Source organism: Phyllobates terribilis, unplaced genomic scaffold (assembly GCF_046119375.1).
Source record: "Phyllobates terribilis strain yellow unplaced genomic scaffold, ASM4611937v1 Scaffold_7__3_contigs__length_470593459, whole genome shotgun sequence".
Taxonomy (NCBI): domain Eukaryota; kingdom Metazoa; phylum Chordata; class Amphibia; order Anura; family Dendrobatidae; genus Phyllobates; species Phyllobates terribilis.
In genome coordinates this window covers 264,964,138-264,991,686 of record NW_027362767.1, presented here as the reverse complement: position 1 = coordinate 264,991,686, position 27,549 = coordinate 264,964,138, and the positions used below count along the sequence as shown (strand labels likewise).

Genomic DNA, 27,549 nt, shown 5'->3' with positions numbered 1-27,549 from the left:
ATTAGTACAGAATTGGGCGACATTACCGTGATAACAGTGTCAGCAGCAGGTTCCCTCCCCTATAACAGTGCATCATGACCACATTTTTTGCTTCAATTTTTTTTTATTTTCCTCCTCTAAAACCTAGGTGCGTCTTATGGTCCAGTGCGTCTTATAGCCCAAAAAATACAGTATATCAATACAAAAAGGGAAATAAACAACATGTTCCTAAACCACGGTCTGCTTAATTATTGCTGATGTTGTCATAGAAATAAATACCAATTAATCATATATTTTTTGCTTGAAATATATATATGAAGATAAAAATCTGAAGGGAAAAATATATACAGTAGACAGTGCAATGACATTCCATTATAACATCTATTAATAGATTAAAGGTAAATAGTAAATTTAAAGGAACAGTGCGTGAATAAAGTGCAAGAGAACAATAAAGAGAAAAGAATATTAAGGTCAAAACAAATGAATAACCTCAAATAGAATATAAGATCTCCAATATTTATTACGGAGAGTAGGGAAAAGTGATGTATAATTTATTAAAGTGACAGGCGCATAAAAAGTGCAAAAGGACTGTACATAGAAATACAGATTATTTCTCTGTTAGAAGTAACACTGCATAGGCTGGTGACTATTGCAGTGATTAAAGTAAAAATGATTTGCTTGCAGGTGGATTCTCTCCACTCAATTCTCCATCTCATTTTAGGAAGACCATGTTCACCCGATATACCACTGAATTGAAGTCTTCACATGAACGGACATCCATAATCTGGTCAAATTCCGGCAACCACTGACGTAACCATATCTTGCTAAATATAAAAATACATATAAAAAAATTATCAAAACAAATCCACCTCCCACAAGATACCTCTAGATTTACAAAAATGAACCAAAACCACAATTTTCATTAAACCCAATAGGTGTCAAGTAGTGATGAGCGAGCATGCTCGCTACTGCTCCGTACTTGCCCGAGCATCTCACTGCTCGAGATGCTCGGAGCTCGCCGAGTATTTCCGGGGTTGCTCGGCGGGAACTCGGGTCCCCTCCCTGCATGTTTGGCGCTCTTTACAGAGCCAATGAACATGCAGGGATTGCCTGCCACTCACTGTAATGCCGCAGCCATGTTGGTTGTGGCATTACAGTGATTGGCTGGCCGCACAGCGTCATCAGGTTTATATCAGACCTGGCGCCGCCATGCTCGTCACAGTCACTCAGGAATCAGGCAGTGTAGAGAGAGCTGCTGCTGAGCTAGGGAGAGATTTGCTTTTTTCTTAGTTAGTGTAGGTATACCACTATATATTATACACATATCCTTCTCAACAAACAGACCTTCTGAGGCCTAATCCAGCGGCATAGATATCAGTGCTAGGCAGGCAGGCAGTGTATGTAGCAGACTGCAGTGCACATAGCAAAAGGGTCCATTCCAGTTCTGTCTGCTGCTGGTGCTTTTACTGATATTTCTAGAAATAGCCCCAGGTATCAGGGGCCAGGAATAATTTTTTTGGGATCTTAATCCTGATTATTTGCTTAAAAAGCAATCCAGAGAACACAGTTTTTCTGTGCCATTTGTTTGTTGGCACTGCAGAATACAGCCAGGTCCTTTCCATATTACAGCACTAAAAGTCCAGCTACTAAAACCGTGGTTTGTCCGTCACACGGATCACATATAAGTGCGCTCAAAATTCTGCCATTTCTGGCCTCCACTTACATTTTGTTGCAGTGTGTCAGTGAACTTACTGACACGAGGTCGGCGCTGTTAAAAATAGTTACCTACAGGCCAGCTATTTAAAACTGTGCTTTTCCGTCACACGGATCACATATCACTGCGGTTCAAATCCAGCCATTTGTAGTGAACGTGGAAAATATTGTCCTCCATTTAAAATGGGCAAGGCGCGTGGCAAGGGATAGGGAAGTGGATGTGATGGTGATGATGGTGCATGCAGAGGACGAGGCCGAGGCCTAGCTGAAATTGTGCAACAACAAAGACCCACATCTTCTCGCTCGACCTTCCTGTCCCAATTAATAGGGGACCGCAGAACACCACTATTGAATACAGAGCAGTGTAAAAAGTTTATTGGTTGGATAGCAGATAATGCTTCCAGTCACTTAGCCACCACCACCACCACTCTGTCTTCCACACGGTCATGTCTCAGTAGCTGTGAGTCTGGACCGCATATTTCTCACCCTGATCCTCCTTCCTCCCACCATGCCGAGTGCCCGGAGACCACTGATCCCACACTTGGACACTCTGAATAGCTGTTCACTTTTCCATTTATAGATTCGGGCCTCTCGCCCGGTCCACTTGAAGCGGGACAAGAGGAGATCGCATGTAGCGATGCCCAAATATTTGAGCAGCCACAGTCACAAGAAGGCAACAGTGGGAAACTGTCACAAGAGGTGGGCGATGATGAGACACAATTGCCAGAAAGTCAGGAGGAGAACCAGGGTGCAGAAGTGGAAGACGAGGTGGTGGATGATATAGTAACTGACCCAACCTGGCAGGAAGACATGCAGAGCGAGGACAGCAGCACACAGGGGGAGGGAGGCAGAGCACCCCAACAGGCAGGAAGAAGCAGTGTGGTGGCTGCAGACAGAAGGCAGGCAACCGTTCCCCGGAACACCAACACAAAGGAAGTTGCCAGTACAACTGTTAGGTCTTCCCGAGTCTGGTTGTTTTTTAAAGACTCTGCCGATAACCCCAAAAAGGCCATTTGCACCACCTGCCAGGCCACCATTAGCAAGGGTAGCAAAACTACCAGCCTGACCACCACCAGCATGATCAGGCACATGGCAGCAAAGCACCCGACTAAGTAGGCCAAACCCCAGGGTCCAGGAACAGTGTCTGCGGGTGGCACCGCTGCTTTTTCCACTGTTGTGCATGCAAGCCAATCCCCTGTCCATGGCGCATGCGAAGATGCCTCCTGCCCTGCACCTGTCGTTGCATACTCTCAACTAGCACCATTAGCAAGCACGTCCACATCTTTGTCCCAGCGCAGCGTTCAGTTGTCCCTACCCCAATCCTTGGAACGCAAGAGCAAATACGCAGCCAATGTCCCACAGGCCACACTACTAAATTCACACATTTCGCAACTGCTTGCGCTTGAAATGTTGCCTTTTAGGCTCATGGAGACAGAAGCTTTCCGCAACCTGATGGTGGCGACCGCCCCTCGGTAATCGGTCCCCAGCAGCCACTATTTCTCCCAGTGTGCCATCCCCGCATTATCCGGTGTGCCGTCCCACAACATTAGCCATGCCCTCAATAATGCAGTTACTGGGAAAGTCCACCTAACCATGTACAAGTGCTTGTGGGCAGGGACGGTACATCTCGCTGACGACACACTGGGTTAGTATAGTGGAAGCCAGGACCCAGTCAGACCTTGGGACGGAACACATCCTCCTGGCGCCGAGGATTGCGGGCCCTAGGTCAATCAGGGTTGCCCCCACAGTCAATGAGCCTGCACCTCATCCGCCTCTTCAGCCTCCATCTCCAAAATGATCACATCAGTCACAAGCTGGAAGCACTGCCTCAGCCAAGCAGCAACAGGCTGTGCTGAAGCTAATATACTTAGGTGACAAACCGCACAATGCTGAAGAGTTGTGGACAGCTCTAAAGAGCAGACTGCCTTTGCCGTGTTTCAGCAGCGTTTGCAGCTTCCGGCTCACCGACTGGTGTGTGATGTCCCCACGCATTGGAACTCTACACTGCAGATGTTGGGAAGGATTTGTGAGCAGAAGAGGGCAGTTGTTGACTACCAGCATCAACAAGGCCGTCGGTATTCAGTTCAGACTCCACACATAAGACCTCAGGAGTGGACATAGATGTCAGACATCTGTACCATCCTCCAAAACTTTGAGGACTCCACCAAGATGGTGAGCGGCGATGACGCCATAATTAGCGTCACCATCCCGCTTCTCTGTCTTCTGAAACGCTCTCTGCTCACAATCAAAGAGGATGCATTGCAGGCGGCGCACAATGAGATGGAGCAAGGAACCATACAGGGTGATTACACACAGCCCAGCCTCATCTCATCCCAACGTGGATTGGGTGACAATGAGGAAGAGGAGGAGGAGGAAGAACAGGAGCTAGTTTCATGCGCTATAGAAGGTACTACCTGCACAACTGTCACACCGTCTGTTCAGCATGGGTGGCCTGAGTACAGGGAGGAAGAGGAGGAGGAGAGCATGGTCAGTCGTCCTCTTGGTGAGGACACGGAAGTCTTGCCTGTTAGCATTCTGGCACGAATGGCTGAGTTTATGTTACGCTGCCTTTCCCGTGACCTTCACGTTCTCAAAATTTTGTGTGACAGTCATTACTGGTTGGTGACACTTCTAGACCCACGCTACAAGAGAACTTTCTATCTCTTATTCCCTAGGTGGACAGGTCTACTAAAATGGGGCAGTACCAGAAAGCCCTTGTTGTGGAATTATTAAAAAAATTCCCATCTGACAACGCTGGCGGCAGAGGTCACAGTTCGTTGGACAACCAAGGAGTACAGGCGAGAGAGACACAACTCCAATCCAGCAGAGGCAGGGGAACACTGTCAAAGTTCTGGGACAGTTTTCTCAGACCCTCCCATGTTACAGGTCCTGAGGCGCAGGGTACTCTCACAAGGAGTGAAAAGTTTGGGAAGATGGTGAGGGAGTACCTTGCCGACCGTACCAATGTCCTCTGTGATTCCTCTGTGCCTTATAATTATTGGGTATCGAAGCTGGACAAGTGGCATAAACTGTCTCTCTACGCCTTGGAGGTCCTGGGCTGCCCTGCCGCCAGAGTTTTATCCGAGCGGGTTTTTAGTGCCGCTGGTGGAATTATAACTGATAAGCGCATCCGCCTGTCAACTGAAAATGCTGACAGGTTGACTCTCATAAAAATCAAGGGTATTGGGCCAGACTTCTCAACACGACCGAATCATAGCAGCGTAACATAAACTCAAATACAGTGTCTTTTTTTGGGAGGTCTATTCCCATGCACCTCTTCACACCCAGACACGGGTATATGCTTCCTGATTTTGGCTATTTGCTCTTGTCCTCCTCCTTCTCCTCATCCTCCATCACCATATCATTCACCACCATATCTACCATATCACCTCCTCTACGTGTCTTGCAAGGGGCATTGGAGTTCCTCCAAATTTTTGGCAGCCGTTGCTTCACTGAATAGACAAACACTATGGGAGACCCACTTCCTAATAATGGGAACATTTTTTCATGAGGCCCTCTATACGTCTCTTCCAAGGGGCATTGGAGTGCCTCCCAAATTTTGGCAGCTTTAGCATTCACTGCATAGGCAACTATGGGAGACCCACTTCCTAATAATGGGAACATTTTTTCATGAGGCCCTCTACGTCTCTTCCAATGGGGCATTGGAGTGCCTCCAAATTTTTGGCAGCCGTTGTACTCACTGCATAGCCTATAACTGTATAGCAGAACTGCTCTTTTGTAATAGGAACATGTCATTACTGTGGCCCTGCTCTATGTGTCTTTAAATTGGTAATGGGGTTTTTCCTAAATTTTGTCAGGCCTTGCAGTCACAGCATCGGCATTACCACTACAGGAGACCCGCTCCTTTATAATGGGTACATTTTTTTTACTGAGGCCCTCCTCTATGTCTCTTCAAAGGGGTATTGGATTACGTGCGTCCAAATTTTTGGCAGCCCTGGCGGTCACTGCATACGCAATAACAGTATAGGAGACCCACTCGTTAATAATGGGAACAACAAAGCATAGCCGGCTGATGGCTCTCTGGCAATAGCGAGGGCCGACTGCTGGTCCTATAAAAATAGGCTTTGTGACTTTCAGAGTCCCTCCATCATAAATGAAACAGGATGTGTCTGATGATGTGTCACACACCACATGGCCAGATAAGGTTGTAAAATGTTAAAGTGACATTTCCCAGTGAATGCATTTGTCTTGGTTGAAAGCAATGCAAAAGCGCATCAAAAACGCTAAGTGTGAACATAGCCCAAGGTGTGGAGGAGTATTTTTGTTTTTGGTTATTTATTTTGCCTTATATACAAGTCATTAACCTGCAAAGGATGCTCCTTAACATTTTTCCCAGGAAACTACATTTTGGTTTAGTTTTTGTATGTTTTATTGTGAGTCCGTAAAAGTGGCGTAATACTCTGACAACATTGTTCACAGCAGTGACCTGGGAGTCAGAGATGCTTCTCGGGGTCTTCCCAATGCTGTTCCCATGTCATTTGAGCACTGTTCCCATCGATTTCTGCAATTTCTAGTCCCTCTGCAGACCGCCGGGGGAGCCACCGGAAAAATACTCGAGTTTCCCATAAACTTACATTGGGCTCGTTGCTCGGGTCGATCACCCAAGTATTCCAATTTGCTCGACCTGAGCAACAACCACCCGTGCATTTTAGTGCCCGCCCATCACTAGTGTCAAGGTCCCCAGTCTAAAAATCCATTTACTTTGGATCCCCCCGAGGGTCAGCCCATTTGCATGTACCTCACCTCCATACACTCAGCTCTTCCGGCTAAGGTTACCATCGTATAGTTTTTTTTTATAAACCGCTTGGAAGTCTGTGCTACTGTCATCTGACGCGCCCCCTGGGCCGTGGGGTACTCGGTGCCGGGCCGGTCGTTGCTATGGGAGATGTCACAGTGGCGGTGACCCGGTCCGTGACCCAGGGCGGTCAATCAAAAAGGGGTTTATTTACAGGGGATTATAGTTTTTATATATATAGTTTGTGACGCCACCTGTGGTATGCGGCTAAAGGGAGCCGCCGCTGTGGAGCAGTCCTCTGGAGCTGATGTTAGTGCAGCAAAGCTGGTGTGGCTCTCCACAGGTAGAGCTTAGCTCCAGGGCAGTGTAGATGTTATAGATTGTGCTGGGCGTTGTAGTGCAGGGGTGATGGCGCAGACAATAATCACAGAGACAGTGGGGTGCAGTCTTCCGAGTTTACTCACAGTTATTAAGTTCCTCAGGTTACAGGTTCCAGACTACAACCTCCCACGTCGTGCTGCGTTCACCGGGCAGGGGTTCAGCAATCCCTCAGGTAATTCAAGAGTGCCTGACAGGACCCCTTTTTATGTGCCTTCCTCAGTCATCTTCCTGCGCTGGCTCTCGCCCTCCTGCCCCGCGCCTCACAATCAGTGTCCCAATCCGGTAGCCTCGGGTCTTATCGGGCGACCTGCAGTCCCCAGGACCCTCTGTGGCCACCTTTTCAGCGATATAATTGCGGATATCACGGCACCTTACAAGTACAGCAGCCTCTGGTTCCTAGCTGAGCCTTGTAGTTCTCCACTAGTTTAGGGGCCGGTCCCCTCTGCGGCTCGATCCCTCCACCGCCTGGCAGATTTGGGCGTACGGGTGGCCTCCAGCACTTCCCGTACCCCTGGAATCCCTTCTGTTCCTGGAGCCTTTCTCCTGCTCCCTCTCCTCTCTCAGTCCTGGGCCTCTCGGGCTAGGCCCACCTCCCGAGCAGAGCTCCTGCAGAGCCTCTGCTCCTTTCACTTCTCCTCCTCTGACTGGCTTCTCTGACTGCTCTCCCTAAAACAAGATGGTTCCCTCTTTTATACAACTCACTCTCAAGAGCTCCCCTGATCTACGTCCTCCACCCACACCCACTACATGGTTCTCCCTCACTTGGTTCCCCTCCACTCCAGCCAGGGACTGTGCTCTCCCTTAGGAGCAATCTCGCCCTGCCCTACTGAAGTGGACGTGTTGGATGCAGGTGTTAGGGTCCCGGGCAGCACTCTATCCTTACCTGAGAGTGGGATACCACACCTCTGGGTGAGATGCAGTACCTCTGTGGCGACTGAACCCGCAGGGGCGCCACACATCACTGTGTGTTCACTTTGCATCCTTTATAAGATGTCTTTTGTGAAGGTCTAAAGTGGATGTGTAGCCACCAAATTTCTCACCCGAACGAAACCTATATTCCCTCTTTTGTGGGATGCAGGGATCAAGATGGGTTCTGTATAAAAGGGTTTTATGTTAGGTCTTCATTAGAGGACCACTTTCCAGCTTACTGGGGGCCGGCGCAATCTTTATGACTAACCCAAACTGCGCTCTCTTAAGCTGCAAGCATGGACACTTTGCCTGTGCAGCATCGGAGGAGCACAGGGCACTGAAGCTGCCTGGATCCAGCTTGCAAGCACTGTACTCCTTGCCTAGGAGCCCGGCCACCTTTGATAACCTGTAGTGGGTGGGTAGTGGCTAGAAGATGAAAAAAAACCCTCAAAGCTTTGGAGAAGGGAAACCACCTATGCCTGAGACTTGCAAAGCCATCTAGCGTGGAGATTTGAGGAACGGCTTATGGGAAAATGTCTCATTTTGGACATTTGTGATGGACGTTTGTGCTTGTTTTTGTGTAGCATATGGGTGGAGGAGGTATGAAGCATGGAGGATGTAAAGTGATCCATAAAGTCATGGCAGGTAGGCATCAAATCATTATATTTCCCAATAGAAAGAAATCCTTTCATATAGAAGGTGTAATCACTTCCTGCAGTCTTTTAATTGAAGGCACAACAATCGCACACTTGGAGGTATAATGAGATCATTACTGGAGATGTCACTAAGGAAACAGGACATCTCAAAGAGCTGTACGATGGATTAGAGGAACCTATACCTTGGGGCATTACAGCTCCTGACTTTTTAAGAGCCTCTGAGACAGGTCACATGAGGCAGAGAGGCACCAGTCAAAGCAGACAATGGGTTACCCGGAGATGACGGTCCTGGCGTCCTCCTCATATGATGCCAGGACGTTAAGGAAGCTGGGCCATACCGTCCTGCAGCACACCTCGGCCCATGGGATTCCCAACATCTTCCGCTCTCGGCACTGGTTCCGTCGCCTGGTCTGGTTGTTCTTTGTGAGTTTCGCCCTGTGCTGCGCCCTCTGGCAGTGCACCGAGATGGTCATGACCTACTACACCTACCCATCCCATGAAAAGATTATGCTCATCTCCAGTGCCAAGCTGAAGTTCCCAGCCATCACTATCTGCAATCTGAACAGCGTGAAACTGTCCTCCATCAAGAAGAGTTTTGCGATGACTACCTCCCTACAGGTGCGAATTCTTCCACCTATGTACATGCGATCGTCGAAAAATATGGCGGTCTAAGCATGCATCATATTTATCAACATATTACACTTCCCCTGTCCTCCAGCGTAACGTGTGACAAACTTAGGAAGAGTAATTTTTGCTAATTTCCTTGTGCGTGACCTAACTATATGTCCCAGAGCTGAAGTTTGGTTACAATTACATCCAGTTTAGGCTAGATTCACACATATTCAGTCCTCAACGCTGAGCTCTACGTCACGGTCTCTGTTGGAATCCCCAACAAAGCTATTCATTTCCATGAAGCTGGCAGATACACTTTGGACACGGTCTGGCCTCCGTCCTGTCTTTTTTGGACATGCGCAAAAACATGGCAGGCCATGTGAGATGGATTAGGTCTGGACGGAGTATGTTCCCATTCACTGTCAGTAAGCAGTTACTATAAAGAGTTCCAATTTGTTCTTTTCCTTCCTAGGACTCAGGTCTAGAGATGAACCACCGGAGAAATCGCTCTCACGTCAACTCAACGTCTGAATGTCAAGATGACAGCGTCCAGTACGCCGGCGCCTTCAACAGGTTCGCCTCGGAATTTAACCAGTTACCAGATGAGCAGAAGGTAGAGATGGGCCACCAGCTGGATGACATGCTGATCTTCTGCAACTTCCATGGTCAGGAATGCAACGCCAGGTACGGCAGGATATACTGATATCTCATTCATCCGGCAGCTACTTCTCCCGACATCCCCCATATACATATGCACTCTGTCTGAGCATGCATGTGTTAGCAAATCCTCACTCAGAGAAAGTAACAGATCCCTTACTGTCCCTTTCCTAATGATATATTTTTCCTTGTTATGTAAGGTTTCCTGAACCATATCAGTTGTAAGGAGACTGATGCTTTTAATACATCAGGTATTCTCTGTTATCAGCCACTCAGAGTTACGTTGGCTATAAAGAGGCCGCTCCCTCGCTCCACCTCGCTTTCCTGCACCTCATTAATCCACTAGTGACTCCTGGCTGATTTTCCTCTGATCTTTTACGGTCTTTCTTTAATCATCTGACAACAGTTGGCGGAGACATCGGTGCGCACCCCACTAATGGAGCCATTATGTAGCTTCTTATAATAATAGGATCAAGCAAAAAACGGTCAATCCTTGTACTGTCCGCTCTCAGAATATCAAAACTTCCAGGGGACAGGTCATCCTCACTTTTGCAGCACCTTTTTTCTGGGGGAAAATTGTTCTTATAAAATACTTTATTTGCACTCTATTCATTATTTAAATTTGCGCCTTACAGTGCAGCTTTTTTTGTTGGTCCACATTATGGCTGTGGCTTTGGTTATCCAGATGTTTTAGCCCAAATTCATCATTTACGACTTCTTGATATATCACAAAATTTTTGTACAATTGGACCCCAGCACTCTAGTGGAGTGCAAAATCTGTAATTTTTTTTTAGATACAGCTTATTGCGAGGATTGTGAGATTTTTCACTCTAAAAAGGCGACTAAAAGTAAGCATCTTTGAATTTAGTAAACATTGTGACCCCATTTTGATAAATTTGGCGAAAAATTCATCAGCACAAAAAGACAAAAAAATGACAAATTGGGGCCCTTGTGTGTACAGGATTTTAGACCCGTAATGTTTCCACTCACTGATATAAATCAGAGATCTGCTTTATATGGTAAGGGATTGAAGCATCCGGGAAAATTCAGCATTTGCTATCTATTTTTTGTTTTTGTCTTTTCTTATAGCGTTGATGGACTTTGTGCAAAATTTATCACGATCTTTAATGAATTTTACTCAAATTCAAAGATTACTTTTTGGCTCTCGTTTTTTTTCCTCACATCAGTTGCATGATCCTTTCAATAAGCTTAAAAATGTCACTTATTAGTCTTCAACTCTGAAAAACAAATGAGACAGATTTTGTACTTCATAGGTGCAGGAGTCTAGTTGGACGAAGTTTTGAAAAGCCACAAAATGATGAATTAGGCTGAAAACATCTGGATAACCAAAACTGCAGTCATAATGGCGAATAGAAAAAAAATTTTCAAAACCAAGTAAGGTTAAAAGATATAAAGGGTGCAGACTCAATAATGCAAATAAAAAGTCACTGTAAGTCTTTGTTTGAAACCTTGTGATTAGGGTGCATTTTTTTTGCAGAAAAATGCTTTAAAAAAAAAATTGTTGTATTTTTTGTCATTGTTGCAGCTGAAAAAAAAATGCTGTCTACAGCATGTGAACGTAGCCTTAGAACCTTATATGAGGGGCTAAAAACAATGATGAATTGGCCCGATAAAGTCCATTAGAAACCTCCAGAACTTTCCAGTAGTAGCCCACATCTCACAGCTCATGGAGGATTGTCAGAGCTGGACAGTTGTGCTGGATTCTTACTACTTTTCTTCTTTTTTTTTTTAGTTTCTTCTCCACTTTTATTAACTATAAATTTGGGAATTGTTATACCTTCAACTCCCTGAAGCCAACAGATTATCGAGGGAACCCAGCGAACAACCTGCCACTCAACATCACCAAAGCAGGGTTTATGTACGGTAAGGACCCCCACCATGGTTATGTATGCCAGGCTCAGGAGGGGAGGGCTCAGGGTGACAGTAAAGTCATTGGAACGAAAGTCCTGAGTTTGTGTGTTTCTGGTTTAGGCCGGGGTCACACGAGCGTATGGTCTCTCGTGCGAGAAAATCGGAGCAGATTATGCAAATGACACTAGGATCAAACTCTGTCAGAGTGTCCGTGCGCTGTGCTGCATGAGGGAATCGCAGCCTAGGTGCGGAAGAGACAAAGAAAGTAATTTCTCCATCTCCTCCATTGCCGAAATCTGAGGGAATTTCACTGCACTTGGATGACATCCGAGTGCTGTCCGATGTTTCACATGCACCCATAAACTTGTATGAGTGAGTGAGATCCGATTCTCGGATGCACCCGCACCATGCTGGGATTGTTCTACTATGCCGAATCGGCATGAGAAAAAAAAATTACAGATCTGAGCTGCCCCATAGAGTAACACTGGGCCGAGTGTTATGTGATAAAACAATGCATAGCACTTGGTTGTGTTATACGCTTGTGTGAGCGAGCCCTTAGGTGAAGTTCATACATTGCAGACTTCTGGATTTTTCAACACAGATTTGAGTGCAGAAAATAATACATTACCAGATTTCAACAAATCTATACATTCTGGATATTTTCTGCATGCAAACTGTCCCACAATGTGGATATTTCCATCCATAGCATATCGTTTTTTTCTGTCGATCCAGATTTCACTCTGTTTTTAACAGCAGAAATCCCAGCGTTTCTGCACTAAAAATAACACTGCTTCAAATCTGCACAAAAAAGCATCAAAAATGGCAGGAAAAAAACCTCAATAATCAGAGCAGATTGCTATTGCATATTCTAGTGCAGATAGGAGCGAGCTGTGAATTACCAGGTGTGGCTGCTGAGCAGGAGATGGCGGTATCATTAATGGTGACCTGGTTATTACTAATAAGCCGGTATAATAGTAATGGACGGACTTTCTGTACCTGCCTGCAAGGCCGTTTTGATGCTGTATTTTTAGAAGGTTCTGGAATAATCTTGCACGACGGAGGGGGATGGGTGGGTCTACGCTTTCCAGAAAATGCATTCGTTTTATATGCAGTTCCCTTAGCTTTATATGGGGCTTCAGGGGCTGTAATGGTAAGGGGGAGGGCACTGCAGACAGTAGAAAAAGGTTGTGATTGCTGGAAGGCACTAGAGGCGCTGTCACATTGGCAGAAGAAATGGCCCAGTGAGTGTAGGATAGGCTCCATTGCCCACATAAACCTTGACCCTGTCTTCAATGGTTTTGGGTATTGACCCGTCCGTGTGCCCAGCAGGTCTGCACCTGGAGCTGTTCATTCAGCAGATTGAATATGTGCGGGACATGACGCACTCCGCTGGCATCCGTCTCCTCATTCACGATCAGACCCAGATGCCGTTCCCTGAGGATGAAGGTGTCAATGTTCCACCTGGAGCTGAAACCGATATCGGCATGATGAAGGTAACAACATGCCTTAAAGGGCCAGTGTCATGTAACAGATCTCATACAGAGGTCTATATCCTCCGCTCCTGTTCTGAACCCCCCCCCCCCCATGTCATCACTGATATAAGACGCCACCCGTTCCTCATGGTAAAAATCACAATGGTCCACCATTATTCTGCCACTCCGCCCAGGGAGCCAGGTGCTTGGTAACCCTTGCATCTTCTTTCTATAACTCTGGGGTAAATTTCTCCTCCCATGGTTTGCAAAATTTTGAGTCCCTTCAAGATCTATGATATACAAGCCCCTGCATCAAGAAGCAAAGGGTACTCCCAACTTTTTGTCAGCAGCTACCCTTGTAGTTCTGCGTGCATAACATATGTAGAGCTGCTGTCCTTTTATGTTGTAGAAGGACCTTCAGGACCCCCTCACGGCATGGATCTAGCCCTATAGCTACACCACTAGTCTTCTTATAGGATTGATCCGAAAAAAAGAGATCGGTTCCACAAAGATGTTTCCACCTACTGACCACTAGATGGCACCCTGGTCATAAGCAAACAATCATAGTGGAAACTACATAAAGAAAAGTATGTGCCCCCCTCACCATCCTCCAGGAGCTTTTCTGTCCTCTAGCTACACCCATAGACATTAATATGGAGTCGTCCCCACTGCAGATATAACGGCTTTGCTCTTCTAGAAAGGATTTCAACCAGATTTTGGAGGAGACTGTGGAATTTTTGCCCCTTCATCCTGAAGATATTTGCGAGGTCAGACTCTGATGTTGGGGGGAGGCCAGGCTCACAATCTCCATTCTTGGATGGGGCTGAGGTCCGGGCTTTGTGCAGCCGGTCATGTTCTCCCCCCCATGTCTGTATGGAGCTTGTGCACTGTGCACAGTCATGAGGACAGAAAAGGGTCTTCCCCAAAGTTCCCACAAAGCTGAAGCTACAATTGTCCACAATGTCTAACTTGTGGAATTAAAAGGCAGAGCCCTGATAACAGCCCATAGCATTATCCTCCACCCTCTGTACAGCGGGCACTGTGTAGTCAGGGGGTAATGTTTTCCTGGCATTTACCAAACCCAGACTCCTCCATCAGACGCCAGATAGAGAAGTGAGATCCATCACTGCACAGAACACGTCTCCTCCAGAGTCCAGTGGTGGCAGCTTTACACCACTCCATCCGACGCTCGGCATTGTGCTTGGTGATGTACGGCTGCATGCAGCTGCTCGGCCATGAAGCTCCTGGCGGGGCGCAGTGTTAGTGCTGATACCAGAGGAGGTCTGGACTCTGCAGTTTTAGGGTCAGCAGAGCGGTGGTGACTTTTCTGCCCTCTGCTCCTCAGCACTCAGCCCCCCGCTCTGTAACGTTATGGGGTCTCCACTTCATGGCTGAGTTGCTACAATTCCTTCCACTTCTCAGTAATATCACTCACAGGTGATGGGGGAAGATTCAGAAGGAAAAAATGTCAGGAATGGAGTTGTTACACCGGTGACTCCTATTACAGGACCGCGCTGGTATAGTTGAGCTCTGCACCACCGACCACTCTGTCACATTAGTAAAGGCAAACGGCATGGCGGGAGGCTGAAGGTTATACACCGGGGCGACAGGACTGAAGGAGAAACCAGAATTCAGTAATTGAGACGCTAGCCCAATACTTTTCTCCATGTTGTATTATATTAATGTAATGGCTGGATTTGTTGTTCTGTTTTGCAGGTTCACATTGAAAGGCTGAAATCCCCGTACATAAGTCAGTGCACGGAAGGGGAGAACATCAAGAACTTCTATAAGGATGTTTATGGATCTGGGTACACGCGAGAGGTCAGCTTGTCCTGCTGGGACTGACAGCACGGCAGACATATTGATATGTATTGTGGTAGATCATGGGTTCATTCACATTACCGTGCTCAAAAAAACCCCACCAAACCCAAACATTACCGCCATATGTGAAGTATTAGAAAAACACAATAGCTTTCAGAAACCGCAAAACGTGGTTACGTCTGGTATTAAAGTCAATGGTGCTGAGCTGCAGTACCACACACAACCAATGGAGGGGTGGTCAACCTTCTTTCTGCCAAGGGCCATTTGGATATTTGTATCATCCTTCGGGGGCCGTACAAATTGTGAGCTAACCCTGCCCACAAAGTACGGCCTGACGCTGGCACTGGTGTCAGGACGTTACCCAGGGCCGGCGTCCGCACCCGGCGTACCCGGGCAAGTGCTGGGGCCCTGGACTATCAGGGGGGCCCACTCATTATCGGGGCCCGGGCCGCTTCCCCGGCATCTGTGCAGGGCCGCCGGTGCTGTTCAAGCCCTGCTCTGCTTCATGCAGCAGCAGCAGTGTGCGGTCAGTGTGCTGCTGCTCCACCAATCAGGCCCAGTGCTGTCACTTTCAAGACATGGCCGCACGCTGTGCGGCTGTGTCTGGTAGTAATGACACGCAGGGGCGACACTGCGCCTTTAATTGTGCTTGTGTTTCGCACCTGCCACGTCATTACTACCAGACACAGCGCGCGGCCATGTCAGGAAAGTGACAGCACTGGTCCTGATTGGTGGTGCAGCAGCACACTGACCGCACACTGACTACTGCTGCTGCATGTAGCAGAGCAGGGCTTGAACAGCACCGGCGGCCCTGCACAGATGAAGGGGGAAGTGGCCCGGGCCCTGACGGCGAGTGGGCCCCCCAGATGGTCCAGGGCCATGTGACACGCCTGAGGCCCTGCACTGCCACATGACTGAGGAGCTGGACGAAACACAGGCCAGGGGGGCAGGTGAGCGAGCTTCTCCAATCCCCATATAAAAAATATTTCTTATGTGTGTGTGTGCATGTATGATGTGAATGTCTGTGTATGTCAGTGTATATATATATTTATGTCTGTTTTATATGTGTTTTTAAGAATGTGTTCAAATATGTATGTTATTATTATTATTTATTATCATAGCGCCATTTATTCCATGGCGCTTTACATGTGAAGAAGGGGTATAATACAAGAACAATTACAATAATCTTGAACACAATGTGACAGCGACTGGTACAGGAGGAGCGAGGACCCTGCCTGCGAGGGCTCACAATCTACAAGGGATGGGTGAGGATACAGTAGGTGAGGGTAGAGCTGGTCGTGCAGCGGTATGGTGGAGCGGTGGTTACTGCAGGTTGTAGGCTTGTCGGAAGAGGTGGGTCTTCAGGTTTCTTTTGAAGGCTTCAATGGTAGGCGAGAGTCTGATATGTTGGGGTAGAGAGTTCCAGAGTAGGGGGGGATGCACGGGAGAAATCTTGTATGCGATTGTGGGAGGAGGAGATAAGAGGGGAGTAGAGAAGGAGATTTTGTGAGGATCGGAGGTTGTGTGCAGGTATGTACCGGGAGACTAGGTCAGAGATATATGGAGGAGACAGGTTGTGAATGGCTTTGTATGTCATGGTTAGGGTTTTGAACTGGAGTCTCTGAGCAATGGGGAGCCAGTGAAGAGATTGACAGAGAGGAGAGGCTGGGGAATAGTGGGGGGACAGGTTGATTAGTCGAGCAGCAGAGTTTAGGATAGATTGGAGGGGTGCGAGAGTGTTAGAGGGGAGGCCACAGAGCAGGAGGTTGCAGTAGTCAAGGCGGGAGATGATGAGGGCATGCACTAGTGTTTTTGCAGATTCATGGTTGAGGAATGTGCGGATCCGGGAGATATTTTTGAGTTGGAGTCAGCAGGACGTGGAAAGGGCTTGGATATGTGGTTTGAAGGAGAGTTCAGAGTCCAGGGTTACCCCAAGGCAGCGAGCTTGAGGGACTGGGGAGAGGGAGTGTATGTGTATGTATCTGTGCGTGTCTGCGTATTGTGTGTGTATATCTGTGTACTATGTTCATGTGTGTATGTGTGTGCATGCCTGCGTACCGTGTGCATGCGCATGTCTGTGCAATGTGTGTGCGTGTCTGCGTATTGTGTGCGCGTATTGTGTGTGCGTGTCTGCGTATTGTGTGTGTGCGTGTCTGCATATTGTGTGTACGTGTCTGCTTATTGTGTGTGTGCGTGTCGGCGTATTGTGTGCCTGCGTCCGTGCCTGCGTATTGTGTGTGTGCGCGTGCCTGCGTATTGTGTGTCTGCGTATTGTATGTGTGCGTGTCTGCGTATTGTGTGTGTGCATGTCTGGTTATTGTGTGTGTGCGCGTCGGCGTATAGTGTCCCTGCGTATTGTGTGTGTGCGTGTCTGCGTATTGTGTGTGTGCGTGTCTGCGTATTGTGTGTGTGCGTGCCTGCGTATTGTATGTGCGCGTGCCTGCGTATTGTGTGTGTGCGTGCCTGCGTATTGTGTGTGCGCGTGTCTGCGTATTGTGTGTGCGCGTGTCTGCGTATTGTATGTGTGCGTGTCTGCGTATTGTATGTGTGCGCGTCGGCGTATTGTGTCCCTGCGTATTGTGTGTGTGTGCATGTCTGCGTATTGTATGTGTGCGTGTCTGCGTATTGTGTGTGTGCGTGTCTGGTTATTGTGTGTGTGCGCGTCGGCGTATTGTGTCCCTGCGTGCCTGCCTATTGTGTGTGTGCGTGTCTGCGTATTGTGTGTGTGCGTGTCTGTGTACTGTGTGTGTGCGTGTCTGTGTACTGTGTGTGTGCGTGTCTGCGTACTGTGTGTGTGCGTGTCTGCGTACTGTGTGCGTGCGTGTCTGCGTACTGTGTGTGTGCGTGCATGTTTGCATATGTGAAGGATGAGGTGGCAGGCTGGGCCCTGTGTTGTATATCTATATTTCTCCGCCGTATCTGTGCATCATGAATCGTGGTATGGGCTAAAGGTGCCCACTGAAACTCTTTCGCCCGGGGCCCACAAAAACCTGGAGCCGGCCCTGAATTAACCCTTCACTGCATGCGCCTCAGGGTTCAGTAGTGAACACTACGTGCTCGTGCTTACACAGCAAGAAGAAATTAAAAGGCCAGTGGCCATCAATTCACAGCTCCCGGCCCAAACACTGCAGAGCACAGGAATCTTCCCTGAAAAGGCCTGAGGTTCCCCGCCCCTGTCTTAGACCAATGAAGCATTCTCATTGTAACAGGGATCCTTTGCATTTTTAACATCTCTGCTTGCGATCAGTATAAGGAAAATTTTGGTCAGCCCCTCGATACATGCGTGTCTGTCTTCTCTGACCTCGCTGTCCGTTTTCCTGTCGCCCACAGGCCTGTAAACGGACGTGTGCCCAGCAGAACATCATCGACAATTGCGGCTGCATTCACTGGGAGTTTGCTTGTCCAAAAGAGCTGGGGTACCCCAAGTGTAACCTCAGCAATGCTGCCGTCCGTACGTTCATTCCACTACTTTATCATTAAGTTATTAAATATCCTCTCTGTTATCAGCCTTTTCCAGGTGGTAAGTGTTTAACCTATAAGACTCTAATAAGCTGATTGTACCAGGTTTACTGCCCCTTTAATTTAACCACATAGGAGGGTTGTCTGTTGAAATGTTAGTGTGCGATTAGAAAGGAATATGCCCAACCCTCCAAGAGAAACCATACAAGGGGGCTGAAAGTAAGAGGGATCACAAACATAGCTGACCGTGCTCTGATCACTACGTCTTTCGCTTCCAGGTGACTGTGTGAAGCTCTATGAATTTAAATTTGCGCACGATGAACTGAACTGCTACTGCCCCCTACAGTGCAAGTAAGTCAACTGCACCTATCGACCTCCTGTAGATCTGCAGGTGCAGGGAAACTACAACTCCCAGAATGCTCTGAGATGCAAGTTGGAGACCACTTAGCAAAAGTTTGAAGGACACGTCCCATCTGGATAAGGATGTGAATCAATGCCCCTTTAACTATTGATTGCTGAGTCATCAAATGTGTCGACGCAGCGGCAGAGCACATGACACGGGTCTAGAATTTCCTGTCTGTTTCCAGCTGACACGACGTTTTAGCCAATTCTGCTTTTCTGAATCACATGACGAGTCAGACTGGGCCACAAGTTTACCAAGAGCAGAGGAGACAAGATGTTACTGACCAGAACAGAGTCCGCTATATCTCTTCCTGGGACAGCTGAGGAAAAGACAATATGGCCCCCATTACCGCTCCCACCAAGGGTTCTTGCAGGAATCTTGTTAGTAGGGGGATATGGAAGTCCTGAGTTGTCTGTTTATGCCTCCCTCCTCCAACATCTGACTGATGCCCAGTCCTCTGTGTCTGCGCCAGCAGCCACAGTCTGTCCTCATCTTGTCTAATAAGTTGTGAAGAAGAATGAGAGAAACAGGGATGCACTCAAAATTATTTCAGTCCCCAGACCAGGACCTAAAATAATTTTAGACCCCAAACCGGGCCCCTAAAGAAACCTCTAAATATAGACTTGAAACCATACCCCAAATTAATTCACACCCTAGACCAGACCCCTAAATTCACTGACCTCAGATCAGACCCCTAAATTAATAGAGACCCCTAAATTTACTGAGACTTCAGACCAGACCCCTAAATAAATTCAGACCCAAGACCAAAACCCTAAACATATGTAGACCTCAAAACAGATCCCTAGATAAAGACCCCAAACCACATAAATTAAGACCCCCAAAGTTAATTTAGACCTCTAAATATAGACCACTGAGAAGACCCCTAAACTAATAAAGACCCCAGATGAGACCTCTAAATTAATTCAGACCTGTTTGTTAAAAAATTCACACTCCAGAGCTGACTGTGGCTTGTACTTGCGACTCATTGCTCCGGGGACGTCTTTATTTCCGGTGCTGCTACTTTACCACCGTGCATGCGCCACTTTTCCAGAAGCAGATAATTATGTTATATTCTTTGCTTCCTTATAACAGAGAGGAGATTTATGAGCTGACCGTGTCCGGATCCCAGTGGCCGTCCACCGCTTTTATTGTAAGTGTCACATATTAGACCAGGGGGTCCTCTAAGGTCCAAGACTGTTGAAAATAAGGTATAACTTATCCAAATGGTGCATGTTGCCACTGGTAGAAGCTGAAAATTACTTTTCTCTCTTTTTAGGAAAATTTCTCTAAGGACCTTAAGGAATGGGGAGGACAAATGAAAGATGTGGCGGATGATCCAGCTCTTATCAGGTATCTTGCCTCCACTGGTTTAAACATCGAATTCAGTCTACTGCTCCTTGTTATCTGCCTCTTCAGGATTCTGCACTATTAGAAGCTGATATTAGAATTACCAGCCCTTTAAAAATGTTCCCCAATCTGTCTTTTATTTCCCCCAGGGATAATTTTGTGAAGGTCGTTGTTTACTTCAAACAACTCAATTTTGAGCTGATAGAAGAAGAACCATCAATGACGGTGAGACTGAGCCTAAATTATACGCACAATATATTATATATATATTCCATCCAGACTTAATACGGGGGAGCCCCAAGGTGATGAAGACACAGCATTATGGGGGTCCTGGTCACACTGGCATCAGGAGATGGTGCAATGACTTAATTCTGCACACATTTTGGATGTGACTAGAGCTCTATAGACTTATGTTTTGTTTTTTTTTCTTCTTTTTGCAGGAAATCAACCTCATCTCTAACATGGGGGGCTTGGTGGGCCTGTGGGTGGGCTTCTCTGTTTGCACCTTGGCGGAGTTCTTCGAGTTGCTGCTGGACGTCGTTCTGCTTTTTATCCGAAGGTGCCTCAGGACGACCAACAAGGAGGGATACTCCAACCCTTACGTGCAAAAGCAGAGCACCATCTACCTGCAGAAGACCACCAAGCTGTGAAAGAAAGAGAGGGCCGTGATGTGGGGACTGATAGAATAATTAAATGGCAGTGACGGGAATAGGTGTGTTATGATCCCCCAACCCTCGCGTTCGTAGCCATTATAGTGAATGTATAGCCGAGAACACTACAAAACAACCCAAATAATCTCTGCTCTCCCCAATATCTGTCACCCAGGCTCGCCATGCTGTCAAGTAGGAACCGAAAATCACCCAATTCTTTATCTGTTTTCGGAAGCTGGGTAGCATCTAATATGGCTGCTATTCCATCTTTTCCAGGTCCCTAGGTATATAGTGATGAGTAAGTGGGCGCAGAGTCCCCCAACTAATGAATGTTACAAAACTACAGCTCCCATCATCAGCCAGGATGGGGACACTATTTTTTCATTTTATGGATGTTGGTCCCAAACTTCTAATTCGGCAGCTTTGGCAACTTTTACCCAATGTTACATTAAAGGAATTGTCCCCTTTCAAAACAACTTTTGCCCGTGAGCAAAAAAATAAACTGAGCTTTATTCCCCCTCCCCGGGTTATTGGGCTCATTGATTGGCTGCGTCACAATGTGACACACTGCTGCACCCAAACAACAGAAAACGGGGCAGCACCGGACACATAATGTTGAACCTGGAAGGGTAAGTAAACCGCAGTTTGTCTGTTGTTTTTAAGGGTAACTGAGCCTATATGAAATAGCACAGCCCCGTACACTGTGCAGTGGCCATTTTCGTTACTGTAGCTCATATAACAATTACTTCAATAAAAACTGAGGTGCAGTACCGAGAAAGGCCACTACACAGTGTACGGCGCTGTGCTGTACCAGCTCCATACACCAGATCTAGTGTTGGACCCTCCTTATGTGCAGGACAACCCCTTTAATGCACAGAGCACTAATATCTCAGCAGTCGATAGATAATGCCGCCTGTAAGAGTGATGTTGTATTAGTATCGATGTCCATGTGCTGCACATTTTGTCATATTAATCGCCGCTGATTATTACGCTGCTTGCTCGCTGAACTGCGCAAATATTTAGTATAATGCTGAATATATTGTGAGCTGAAATAAAGAGATTGATATACAGATTCCCAGTGGTGTGACAAGTCGACCTGGGGTCCAATATGGATGCATATTTGGAGACCCCCATCAGCAATATTGTGCAGTAGGTATTATTGTCTTCCCTCCAGTCATCCACATTCTAGCACATTTTCAGTGGCGGTCTCACGGCGGCCCCTTACCTCTAAGGCATTTCCTCCAGTGGAGGCGCCCCCCCCGAGCTTCAGTACATTACCTGGTGTAGGGATTGTACTCACTTGAGTGCGGTGTGAAGCAAACAGGAGGCATGTTCCTTTAAATGTCCATAACAGTTTATTTGCTTCATAAACTGGTCAAAAGCAAAATGCAAACAAACAACCTTTAGTGCAGGCAAAAACAAAGAAAGCAGTCCTTTTAGCAAAGTCTTTGGTTAGCCAGTCCTGTGGTCACATAGGCTGGTGTAGCATCCAGTACACAGCCCAGTCTGGAGACAACCACACACAGGAGGCCTTCTCCCTCCAGACACACAGACCATGTGCTAAACAAAAGTCTCCATTTTATAGGCTGTTAACCACACCCAGAGGTCAGGTATGTGGGTAGCTGGACCAGCCCAACTCTCCAAGCTACCCATAACCCAGTCCCAGATGCACCAAACAGCCTCTTAGTGCTCACGTGCACTAGAGAAACACTCCGGGCTGCATCACAGAGGACAGCCATCTCTGTGACACATACCTCCCATCGACTATGCGACCATTAGCCACCTTACATACCTCCCCCCTCTGCCTAAAGCCGTGGGGCTTGGCACCTTCTACCACTAGACAAGGGATTCTCGAGAGGGCATCGGCATTATCACGTAGCTTCCATGCCCTATGTTCTACGTGTAAATTGAAATCCTGTAGAGCTAAAAACCAGCGGGTGACCCTAGCATTTTTACCCTTTGTTTCCCTCATCCATCTGAGTAGGGCATGGTCGGATACCAATCTAAACTTACGTTCTAACAGATAGTACCGTAACGTGTCCACCGCCCACTTTATGGCCAACCAACCTTTTCTATAACCAAATAATTCCTCTCACATGAGGACAGCTTCCTACTCAGGTAGAGAGAACAGGGTGCTCCTCCCCGTGAATGTCCCGGGAAAGGACCGCTCCCAAACAGACATCTGAGGCGTCCGCTTGGAGTACAAATTCTTTCTTAAAGTCAGAGGCTACCAGAACCAGTTGCCTACACAGAGCCACTTTCATTTCTTGAAAGGCTGTCTCCGTCTCTGCAGTTCACTTGGCCATAACTGATTTTGTCCCCTTAAGGAGGTCAGTCAGGGGTGCAGCCATTATGGCGAAGTTTGGGATGAACCTCATGGAGTATCCCACAATCCCCAGGAAGGCTGTAAACTGTTTTTTTGACAGCGGTCTCGGCTAGGTTTGGATTGCCTCCACTTTGCTGATTTAGGGTTTGATCTTGCATCTACCCACTACATAACCCAGGTATTTGGCTTCTTCTTTTCCCATGGCACATTTTTTGGGTTTATTGAAAACCCCGTCTTCTTTAGAGCATCAAACACCGCCTGGACCTTTTCCAGATGACTCTCCCAGTCTGGGCTGAAGATAACAATATCATCTAGGTATGCTGTGGCGGTATTTCTTATGGGGTGCAAGGATTCGATCCATGGCTCTCTGTAAGGTGGCAGGGGACCCCTGTTTCCCAAACGGCATCAGGACATACTGGAAGCATCCGTCCGGCGTAGAAAAAGCAGTCTTCTCTTTAGCTCCCTGTGCAATGGAGATCTGCCAATATCCCTTCATCAAATCCAAGGTGGTTATGTACCTTGCTGGCCCAAGTCTCTCGATCAGCTCATTGACGCGTGACATGGGATATGCGTCAAATTTGGAGACCTCATTCAACTTCCGATAGTCATTGCAGAATCTCCATTCACCATTGGGCTCGACCAATCGCTCTTGGATTCTTCATTGACTCCGAGTTTTAGCATACAAGCCACCTCTTTGGAGATCAACTCTTGTCGGGCCTCAGGTATCCGATAGGGCTTCAAGTTCACCCGCACATGTGGCTCCGTCAGAACCTCGTGTTCTATGACCCTTGTGCAGCCCGGCAATTCCGAGAACAGATCCCTGTTCTTCTGCAGCAACTCCCGACACTGCTGTTTTTGGACTTTTGTTAGCGTCTCCGCTATGGTGACTCCTCCAACCTCACCTTCTGGTTTGACCAGCAAGCATGGAGCTTCAACCGCCTCTCTGTCTTGCCACGGCTTGATGAGGCTGACGTGGTATATCTGCTATGGCTTACGTCGTCCTGGTTGATGAATCTTGTAGTTCACTCCACCACCCTTTTCCACCAATTTATACGGCCCTTGCCACTTGGCCAAAAACTTAGTTTCCACAGTAGGAATCAAGACGAGGACTCTGTCACCAGGATTGAACAGCCGCACTCTGGCTGACCGGTTGTAGACCCTGGCCTGCGCCTCCTGTGCCTGGGCGAGATGATCTTTTACGATGGGCATCACCTTTGCAATTCTCTCCTGTATCAGGGCGACATGCTCGATGACGCTCCTGTGGGGAATGACCTCGGCTTCCCAGGTTTCCTTTGCGACATCCAGGAGACCCCGCGGATGTCAGCCATACAAGAGTTCAAATGGCGAGAACCCAGTAGAGGCCTGTGGAACCTCTCGGATAGAGAACAGATACGGCAGGAGACAGTCCCAGTCTCTGCCGTCCTTTTCTATGGACTTCCAAAGCATACTCTTCAGATTTTTGTTAAACCTCTCCACGAGGCCATCTGTCTGACGATGGTATACTGACGTTCTAAGTTGGGAGATTTGCAGGACCTTGCACAATTCCCTCATCACCTTACTCATAAAAGGTGTTCCCTGGTTGTTCAGGATCTCCTTTGGCAACCATGTCCGGGACAAAACGTGGACTAACTCCCGAGCTATACTCTTGGCGGAGGAGTTTCTCAGATGCATTGCTTCAGGATAGCGGGTGGCATAGTCCAAGATGGCCAATATATATTGATGCCCACGAGCATATTTAACCAGGGGACCGTCCAAGTCCATAGAAATTCTCTCGGATGGTACTTCAATAATGGGCAATGGCACGAAGGGGACTTCGAAAGTGAGAGGTGGGGGCAGTTAACTGGCACATAGGGCAGGACCTGCAATATCTTAATATTTCCCGGTGACACCCGGGCCAATAGAACCTCTGCACGATCCGTTCCTGCGTTTTTTCCACTCCCAGATGTCCCCACAAGATATGTGAATGGGCCATGTTTAACACCCTCCATCTACAGGGCCCCGGCACCTGTCACGAAAACACACTTGGTCAGACCTTGCAGCCCTCTGGTGCCCCCTTATCCTGCTGGTCAAACACGGTATTGACCAAGGATAAGCACGGGCGCAGCAGCTCTAATTTATGTCGACTATTGTGGCACGTGATGTGACAGGACGTACAGTACAGACCAAAAGTTTGGACACACCTTCTCATTTAAAGATTTTTCTGTATTTTCATGACTAAGAAAATTGTACATTCACACTGAAGACATCAAAACTGTGAATTAACACATGTGGAATTATATACTTAACAAAAAAGTGTGAAACAACTGAAAATATGTCTTATATTCTAGGTTCTTCAAAGTAGCTACCTTTTGCTTTGATGACTGCCTTGCACACTCTTGGCATTCTCTTGATGAGCTTCAAGAGGTAGTCACCGGAAATGGTCTTCCAACAATCTTGAAGGAGTTCCCAGAGATGCTTAGCACTTGTTGGCCCTTTTGCCTTCACTCTGCGGTCCAGCTCACACCAAACCATCTCGATTGGGTTCAGGTCTGGTGACTGTGGAGGCCAGGTCATCTGGCGTAGCACCCCATCACTCTCCTTCTTGGTGAAATAGCCCTTACAGAGCCTGGAGGTGTGTTTGAGGTCATTGTCCTGTTGAAAAATAAATGATGGTCCAACTAAACGCAAACCGGATGGAATAGCATGCCGCTGCAAGATGCTGTGGTAGCCATGCTGGTTCAGTATGCCTTCAATTTTGAATAAATCCCCAACAGTGTCACCAGCAAAGCATCCCCACACCATCACACCTCCCCCTCCATGCTTCACAGTGGGAACCAGGCATGTAGAGTCCATCCGTTCACCTTTTCTGCGTCGCACAAAGACACGGTGGTTGGAACCAAAGATCTCAAATTTGGACTCATCAGACCAAAGCACAGATTTCCACTGGTCTATCCATTCCTTGTGTTCTTTAGCCCAAACAAGTCTCTTCTGCTTGTTGCCTGTCCTTAGCAGTGGTTTCCTAGCAGCTATTTTACCATGAACGCCTGCTGCACAAAGTCTCCTCTTAACAGTTGTAGAGATGTGTCTGCTGCTAGAACTCTGTGTGGCATTGATCTGGTCTCTAATCTGAGCTGCTGTTAGCCTGCGATTTCTGAGGCTGGTGACTCGGATAAACTTATTCTCAGAAGCAGAGGTGACTCTTGGTCTTCCTTTCATGGGGCGGTCCTCATGTGAGCCAGTTTCTTTGTAGTGCTTGATGTTTTTTGCGACTGCACTTGGGGACACTTTCAAAGTTTTCCCAATTTTTCGCACTGACTGTCCTTCATTTCTTAAAGTAATGATGGCCACTCGTTTTTCTTTACTTAGCTACTTTTTTCTTGCCATAATACAAATACTAATAGTCTATTCAGTAGGACTATCAGCTGTGTATCCACCAGACTTCTGCTCAACACAACTGATGGTCCCAACCCCATTTATAAGGCAAGAAATCCCGCTTATTAAACCTGACAGGGCACACATGTGAAGTGAAAGCCATTTCCAGTGACTACCTCTTGAAGCTCATCAAGAGAATGCCAAGAGTGTGCAAAGCAGTCATCAAAGCAAAAGGTGGCTACTTTGAAGAACCAAGAATATAACACATATTTTCAGTTGTTTCACACTTTTTTGTTAAGTATATATTTCCACATGTGTTAATTTATAGTTTTGATGCCTTCAATGTGAATGTACAATTTTCATAGTCATGAAAATACAGAAAAATCTTTAAATGAGAAGGTGTGTCCAAACTTTTGGTCTGTACTGTATATATACCACCAGTTCCTTCCAGGAAAGTATATATACCTCCGTCCAGCCACCCTCAAACCACAATATCACATAAATACTGGTATACTGCCACCACCGATCGCTTAACAGGTGGATCGGGTACCCGTTAGGTAACGTGAATTAGCGGGTGAGGAACGTGTTTGCTCGACATAGGACAAGAAGAACAAAGCTGGTAAATAATAATGATTTACTCCCAAAAGTGGGCAGTGTTTACAAAAGATATACAAGATATTATAAAAGAGACAATTTACATATATGCATAAAACAGTTATTAAAATAAAAGGGGAAAATAATAGCAAAACCTGCGCCACGAGGTGATGGTCTCAGATTCTGTGCAGGGGACGGCTCCCCGGAAATTGAATGTGATTCTTCCACGCAGCGAGGAGTGCATGCGTCTGACGTCCCGGGTAAGAATGAAGTAAAATGGCCGTTCTGGTTTTTAGTAAGGGGCCAAAACTCTAGGAGACACCCATGTTGTTTACCTCACATGGGGGCTCGGTTTTGTGAACCCACCCAGTTGCATAAGACATAAAAATCCTTCAGATTTCATATCTTGGTATGGGGGGGTCCCACATCCAAGATGGAGACATCATGATTGCCGTCACCACTATTCATGAAGATGGATATCAAATATGATATCTCTATGATGCTTAGAAGCTCAGAACCCAGTTCCCAGGTTCCTGGTGGTCTTCCAGCCACAAAAACCACACCATCACAATTGGAAAAATGTGAACATCT

The 27,549-nt window shown here is 47.2% G+C and overlaps 1 protein-coding gene and 1 long non-coding RNA gene across 2 annotated transcripts in view; one reads left to right on the top strand and one right to left on the bottom strand.

The window, feature by feature from the left end:
* Positions 1 to 9,421: 9,421 nt before the first annotated feature.
* Positions 9,422 to 21,738, top strand: LOC141154544 (degenerin deg-1-like). Its single transcript, XM_073640615.1, has 10 exons — positions 9,422 to 9,690; positions 11,417 to 11,547; positions 12,865 to 13,028; positions 14,724 to 14,828; positions 18,159 to 18,279; positions 18,566 to 18,638; positions 19,783 to 19,840; positions 19,967 to 20,040; positions 20,187 to 20,262; positions 20,478 to 21,738. Exons 1-10 carry the CDS (start codon positions 9,494 to 9,496, stop codon positions 20,685 to 20,687), a joined length of 1,209 nt encoding a protein of 402 aa, XP_073496716.1. The 5' UTR covers positions 9,422 to 9,493; the 3' UTR covers positions 20,688 to 21,738.
* LOC141154545 (uncharacterized) overlaps positions 20,276 to 27,549 on the bottom strand; it is a 13,962-nt gene continuing 6,688 nt past the window's right edge. The window contains exon 2 of the long non-coding RNA XR_012247445.1: positions 20,276 to 20,681. This is a non-coding gene — a long non-coding RNA (uncharacterized lncRNA). The remainder of the gene's footprint in view (positions 20,682 to 27,549) is intronic.

Coding starts and splice junctions, on each gene's coding strand:
- LOC141154544 (XM_073640615.1), top strand. CDS start 9,494: ATGAACCACCGGAGAAATCGCTCTCACGTCAACTCAACGTCTGAATGT. Junction 11,548..12,864: donor CAAAGCAGGGTTTATGTACG/GTAAGGACCCCC, acceptor TGTGCCCAGCAG/GTCTGCACCTGGAGCTGTTC. Junction 18,639..19,782: donor TACTGCCCCCTACAGTGCAA/GTAAGTCAACTG, acceptor TCCTTATAACAG/AGAGGAGATTTATGAGCTGA.